Consider the following 7,500-nt stretch of genomic DNA (forward strand, 5'->3'; position numbering starts at 1 on the left):
ACATGACAACGCACGCTGTGCAACCCTCGATGTTATAAAATTCTTCACGCTTCACTCCGATATCAATGATCGTTCATGCGATTACAAAAATAAAGAATATATTCCTTAAGGGGTATTTTGCAGATCATGTTCACTGTTCAACATCAACATTACTACAACACTTTTACATAGAAACTGACAACTGACTCTTAATCAGTAAACCCACACAACACACATGACAAGTTACGCCGTACTGAGTACCAATAGTACTCTCGATATAATTCACGTTCCACTTCGATATCAATGATCGTTCAGGCGTTTACAAAAGAATATACGCCCTAAGCTTGCTGCTTTTGAGAGCTGTAAAATATGATTGCCTCCATACGCATTAGAAAACAATGAGCTCGCCGTACTGAGTACCAATAGTACTCTCGATATAATTCACGTTCCACTTCGATATCAATGATCGTTCTGGCGTTTACAAAAGAATATACGCCCTAAGCTTGCTGCTTTTGAGAGCTGTAAAATATGATTGCCTCCATACACATTAGAAAACAATGAGCTTACCTCTATGTCCGGAGAATCTCTTGACAAGGCCATAGTCGAAGATAACACTTGCACTCAGTTCCTTTCCTTGCGGGTTTTGCAATAGCGTTACGCAATATCACCACGTGACTCGCATCTTCGGCTCCCCAGTCAGGGTTGTCTATGATCATAGTTAGTACAGTGATTTTATAGTTGACTATAAACTATGGTATAAATGAAAATAATGTAATTTAAAGGTGTCGTTCTTCTGGCTTTTAAACTTCGAGTTTAAAAATTACATCATGTCCTCGTGACAGTGTTCGACACTAACGCTTGCCCCGGGCAAGCGCACAAGAAAATTCTACCTCTTGTCACGCAAGTTCAAACAGCTTTGAAAGGCTTAAAGAACATACTATTGGACAATTGGCATTTAACTCAAAACCAACCTAATCTCAGAGATATATTCAAGGAATCTCCCTTGATCTCTTATAGAAAAGGAAAATCGCTTAAAGATATGATTGTCGAGGCAAAACTGTGAAGGTCACTAGAACACCATAGTCGCATTGGTCTGTCAAACCCATTTTACACACATCGTACACAAAATTGACGTTTTTACAAGCCTCCATTGAGCTTTAATGGGCAGCGGGTCTTTTGTAGAAGGTGGGCAACCAAAAAATCTAGCACTTCACGTTGCAGTTAACTCTGCACGGCCAAGTTCTACACGGCCAACGTTTGTATTATAAACGAACCTTTCCTTGTACTTGAACCAAAAACACATAACTGGTTGCCCAAAGGGCGAAATTAGTAAGAAAGTAAGTGTCGAACACTGCGTATACATCATAAGGGTGTGGGTGCATAGCGACACAAAATTTAGGTGGTGTGTGTTTCTGTACTTTTCGGGTGCCTTTCCTCTGTGTCTTCAAAAGAGAAAATATGTCAAGGCAGAAGACTGTGCAATAGTTTTCCTGAAACCTTCTCAAAAGACCAGAGTTGCATAAGAGAATCGCAGTTGGAAACGGCATCGGCCTGAAAAACTTGCAGCTAAAATATTCACTGAAGTGGAGGTGGCTAGTGGTGGAAATAGGTGTCTGTCCTCTGAGAGATCATTTGTGAGAACCAATCAATATAGAAAGGTAGATTTAGATAGCATGGTTTGCATAGGGCAAATAAAAGAACAAAAAATCTACATTTTGAAGTGAGATTGTAAATGTACATATCATACAATTTGTACCAGTAATATTGTTAAAATCTCAGTACTAAAACTATATCTGTTAATTGTTTAATCGATTGCAAGTAGCTATTAATAAAACTATTTCGGAAGCTATTTGCCTTACAAATGCAAAGGTTCGTGTTATCAATGTACGTGCATGCCGGCCTTTGATTGTGTAGCTTTCTGAGGACAGATAGAAGTCTTCATCGCTATATGATTCTATATGTTGTCAAGGATACCATATGGCGTATATTATCGTGCTTCTCGGCTTCCGTGGGCATGACCAGACTGGTAGGAGTCCCGTGATAGGTCTTGTATGAACAAATAATGCTCTTATAATTAGCCCCTTTTTAAATGGCTATTTTCCATTTTAAATCTTTGGGAGATTTTCACATGACACCGGAAAGACCAAATCCAGAACAAGTTCATACCTGTTATGTTTCTTATCTGTTAACATGGTTCCGAGACGAGCTAAAGTTCCTGCACAAGTCATTTTCATTCATTCTATCCTATTCAGTGAAGTTCTCGTTCCCGGATGAAACCGCAAACCGTGTATTCTAGGCGAGTCGCCCATGCGCGGCTTATTTGTCGTCCTCAGAATCCGCTTTTCGTTTGGTCAGCGCCGAGAACACCGACTCTGGCCACAACCAAAAATACGCGCAGTTGCGATTATGGTATAATAGGGAAGTTGAGGTTTTAAATCCTTTGCAAAAACTGTGGACGATAAGTCTTGCTCAGCGTTGGATCAGAGAAGATCGTGATCAGTCAAAATTAATGAAAAATATTTATGAAAGTCAAGTTGACTACTGCACGACAGACAAAACCGTTATGCGAAAGTGTATTTTTTAACGATATTTTGGCTGGCCCGCAATACCAGCCTTCATCAGGTTTCTTTGGAGATCTAACGAATTTACAGAATATATATACACATGTTATGAAGTAAGTAAAGAAGATTGCAAATGATAACGTAACGTGATGTAGCTACTGGACTGTAAACAAACCAAAATTTCAAAGGAATAAAATGCCTTTGAAACACCATATACGAAACAACGAGATCGTTAAATTATCCGTCACGCTTGTTGATCCCAAGAGGTTATAAGGTTATAACCGTTGACGATCCTAATCTCGACCCCAGAGCTCTTTTCTTGGCTGAGGGAGAGAAGCCTGAAACAAAGTGTCTTCTAATTGGTTTTCGTGAAGAACAATCAAAAGTGTCTCTAATTGGGTTGATCCGAGGCTCTGGTGACGAGAATGTTGACGACCCTTATTGTTTCAAATTTCCTGAGAATGCGCAGAAGAGCCGGAAGTCCGTGATTCGCGAACTTCCTGTTCTTGGTGCTGACCAAGAGAAAAGCGGGCTCTGGGGGACAAGAATGCTGACGCGCTGTGTCTGAAGGGCGTGCCAGGGAACCTTTGAATTTATCACGTGCATATGCGACAGGAACTGGTTACATGTAAAATCAATACGAGTTCATCGATATTCTCTCTTATTTTAACCGTTTTTAGTGTTTGAACATCGTAGAGTTTTGAAGCAAGTGAACCGTGGACAATATTCCTGATTGTGTACGTTGGATCAACTGGCTTGATCTGATCGGCGAGAAACTAAATATTTTGAGCAAGACCCGATACAAGGTAGATTTGATGTAGTAACTTATAGGATTTTAGACGGTCCTCTCACTTAGCTGGACAATTTAAGCGCAGTTTAAGGACGGTGCCCACTATTGTTATTGCGCATACGTTCTGCGCATCTCCAGATACTCGGATTTTCTATCGGTGATGCTTACTAATGCAGGGATATTTTTGCGGGGTTTAAAACTATGCAGAGAAAGTAGATCTTAGTAAGTACTCTTGGTATCCAAAAAGAAAATTGGGGGAAGCCATGCATTCTTTAGAGATAATTGAGCTTCAATTTGAGAAAGAACGCCATACATTGCTTTGTATTTCAGAGATTTACACAAATATTGTACATGAATTATCTTTGAAAAATGCGTGGTTATATTACCCCCAATTTTCTTTTTGGATTTCAATAACACTTGAGAAGATCTACCTTTCCTGCATAATCATAAATCGGAGCAAAAATACCTTTGAATTAATAGGCACTGTCCTTAAGTAATGTTAATGACTCAAAGTAAGAGGACCTCGGTCGATCGCGACTCACGCTCGCTTGCGGTTGATTTGTAATATTTTTTGAAGAGGTGACCTTAACCTCCCTACAAGACTCTAACCATAATATTCCTTCGCCCTTCTTTGCAGGAAGAGAGAAGTAAATATACGCAATCAGCAGACTTCCGGCAAAGTGCTATGAACGGCTTAAACCAGTAATACTTTTCACCACAGCCGCCCCTGCCGAAGATAGTACGAAAGACAGTTGCTGAACATGTCGCCCCTGTTTCCGATTTGCCTAAATCGTCGCACGGCCCAGTTTCTGATTCGAGTCCAGACAAAATCAATTTCTGAGCCAGGCAAGTCGATCTACATCAGATGTGCGTCAATGTTTGATTTTTCAATCGCTAACCCGCATAGCACGTTGTCCGTGCGAGTTTCTACTTCGTAACTCCTAAAACACCGCGCAGCAGTGTAGAACAATACCAATACCACTTGCGCGCCCGTTTAAGCAATATCAATACCACGTGCTCGTCCGCTTGAGCAAATAGAAATTGATTCCCCCTTCCATTTATTCAATTTATGCACTTACTCTTCTTACGCGGGGACTTCTAGGTTTTCTCCTCGGGTTTTGGCTTCTGGACAAAAACCCTGCGGGGGCAACAAGATTCATTCAATTTATAGTTACCGCGGTAACACGACTTTTCCAAGTTTTTCATCCATCCCTGCAGCTTCGCGTATTCTAACGGATGGTTCTTTTTGTCCACTTTTCTTCCTTTCCAATGACTTTCAGGCGACAAGAAGACACGGACAATGTGAACAGGCTCTTTAATCGCAGTTTAAATGACTAAATTCCCACAAGGTGTTTTATGCCATTAAAAACTAAATTGTTAAAAATGATACTTCGAGAATGAAAACAAAGAAGAAGGTTTTTCGTCGGGTACTCCGGCGTTCCCCACTCCTCAAAAACCCACCTTTGATTTGATATGTGTTGATTTGACTTCTGTTCAGTGCCCCCAATTAGGGCCTCAGCGCTAATTAACAATTAGTATCACCCAACTAGTCGGACAGAACAGGCAATAATAAAGTTAGCAAATGCAAGTTGAAGAAATATTTATTTGGGAATAAAAGGAAAGAAAGCGTCACGCTTATCGCTACTCGAGGACTATTACTAATAGTCCTCTAATAGCGTAGCCAATCAAAATGCAGGATTTGCATTAGTCCACTAGTTGGGCGATACTAAATTCACTTCACACTTCAATAAAGTTCATTATTTATTGGTTGAAAAGGAAAAAAAAAAAATTGGCACATAAAGATGGTTTGCAACCAATATCTAGAGACACAGATAACGATGCTTCAACTTGTGTACAACTGATGGTGGACGAACAAAAGGAACTAAGGAGCGATCTTTTGTTTTCGTCTACCAACATGGTGGCGATGACGTCACGTGAACACCACCCATTGTTACTGTGCTCTGCACAGAAACGACATGAAATCACTGAATTTAGGTTTTGCTTGATTTTGACAACAACTTTAGCATACACCTTATTCTGATTTATGTGGCCGGATACAAATTGGCCCTTGTTGCCTCGAGCTCGTTCAAGATAAAATATTCTTTTGAATTTTAAGCTTAAGAACGAGGCATCAGGGCTAATTTGAATAAAAACAAAAGAATATTTAAATGGCGGCCATTTTGGAATAAGGTGTATATACAAAAGTGAACCTTCCCTTCTTCACTCTGAAACCGCTCGTGTCCAATTGATTTTTAGGATACTTCGTCCTCATTGTACGTCCTGAAATAGATAGAATAATCACAAGACTTATAGACTGCAAAGTTATAATTTGAGGTGACGTTCTCGTCGACGAGGACTCGCCAACAGCAGAAAAACAATGGCATTGCACGCCCTATACGAACGATTTTCATCTTGGTACACTGATTTCTCGGTTGCCGTTGTCGTTCTAACAACAGAGAGTTTAGTTAGCAACGACGAGGGTGACGGCGATATGACAACGCCACAAAGCAAACGGACGCAGGAGTTGTTGGTTCTGAAGATGTTGGATGATGTTGGCAGTTATATGTGCAAACGGGCGCCACAACTCCCAACAAAGTAAGGACGTGCAGTGTATTATGGGAAGGATGTGACCCATAAGACTTTGTAAACTTGCAAAATTCGGTGCCATCTTGTTTCAACGTGGTAATGCGTTGCTATCTCCATGGAGACCACATGTGATGCGCGTGCGTGGCCACAACAATGTTGGAAGAGCTGTGCAAACGGATCCAACATTGTTGCCCTACGCTTCGGAGATCACGGAACAAAAGGAATGTTAGGAATTGCTGACTCAAAAGTTTGACCAGTTTCAAACTTCGTGCAACAAGAAAAGAGGAAAAGATACCCTTATACCTATCCCTCTAAGAATCAGAAGTTTTAAAGTTGTTGTTATTTCGTAACAGCAACAACAACAACAACAACAGTATTACTAGTAGTAGTAGTAGTAATAATAATAGTAATAATAGCAATAACAATAGCAATAATAATAATAATAATAATAATAATAATAATGATAATGATAAAAATAGCAATATACCACAATTTTGTTAAACATAGAATGTCTGTCAGTGTCGCTATTCCTCATGCATTATTAGCTGTCAACGGTTTATTAAAAACAGTATTGTCGATGTCTCACACCTTTCTTAGACTTGCTGCCCCAGAGCATCAAGCCATAGCCCATAGCCTTATCTAGGTGTCTCCGGTCCTTCGCAAGATCTTCGCTGTACCCAACAAGCAAGCTTTTTGAATTGTATTATTATTATTATTATTATTATTATTATTATTATTATTATTCCTTGTTAACTCAGCCAGGATGTTCAGCCTGGTGTTTATAGTCCTTGGGAGCAGGTAACAACAAGTCACCACAGGTCCCAGGTCTCTCTTGTCCTTCTTCTTACAGGGATAGTACTTTCTTTAGTATCTTTGCTGTCCCCAACAGTGCTGTTTTCTGGATAACTTCAAACCTCACCTTCACACCGATTCGCCTCACGTACTCCTTAAAATTGACTGACACAGCTCCAAGGGCCCCTATCACAACAGGCACTACCATGACGTTTTGCATTTGCCAGACCTTGGCAATTTCATCTTTCAGTAGTTGGTATTTCTCTACCTTCTCAAGTTCCATATCCTTCACCCTATCATCACCTGGGATAGCAATATCAATTATGACAACCTCTCTCTTCTTCTTATCAACAAAGACAATGTCTGGTCTTCTTGCCTCGATTTTTCGATCACACTGGACTGTGAAATCTCCTAGTATCTTCTTATTATTATTCTTCTTCTTCTTCTTCTTCTTCTTCTTCTTCTTCTTCTTATTATTATTATTATTATTATTATTATTATTATTCAACCGTTATCAGTTCTAGAAAATGATAAAGCAAAGCTTACTTGGGATGTACCTTTCCACCTATAGAACGACCACCCGAGAATGGTTCGAGTAGAAGCGATATTTCGGTTATGGACAAAGAAAGAAACTTGAAGGTCACTACAAAAAATAAACAAAATAGCCACCGATAAAAAGGACAAGAGGTATCCTACTTGGTTCAAAAATGCTACAAATGATTAATCAGCCAAATGCGAAAATTGTAAAGATAAGTAGACTAAAAGTAAAATAATGATCCAAGGCTGGTTGTA

The 7,500-nt window shown here is 39.7% G+C and overlaps 1 protein-coding gene across 1 annotated transcript in view; it reads right to left on the minus strand.

The window, feature by feature from the left end:
* The window catches only part of LOC138024819 (dihydropyrimidine dehydrogenase [NADP(+)]-like), a 48,814-nt gene extending 48,130 nt beyond the window's left edge, over window positions 1-684 (minus strand). The window contains exon 1 of the mRNA XM_068871993.1: window positions 547-684. Coding sequence (XP_068728094.1) covers window positions 547-579 — 33 coding nt within the window. The 5' untranslated portion in view covers window positions 580-684. The remainder of the gene's footprint in view (window positions 1-546) is intronic.
* Window positions 685-7,500: the final 6,816 nt, after the last annotated feature.

This window comes from Montipora capricornis, chromosome 11 (genome assembly GCF_036669925.1).
Source record: "Montipora capricornis isolate CH-2021 chromosome 11, ASM3666992v2, whole genome shotgun sequence".
NCBI lineage: Eukaryota > Metazoa > Cnidaria > Anthozoa > Scleractinia > Acroporidae > Montipora > Montipora capricornis.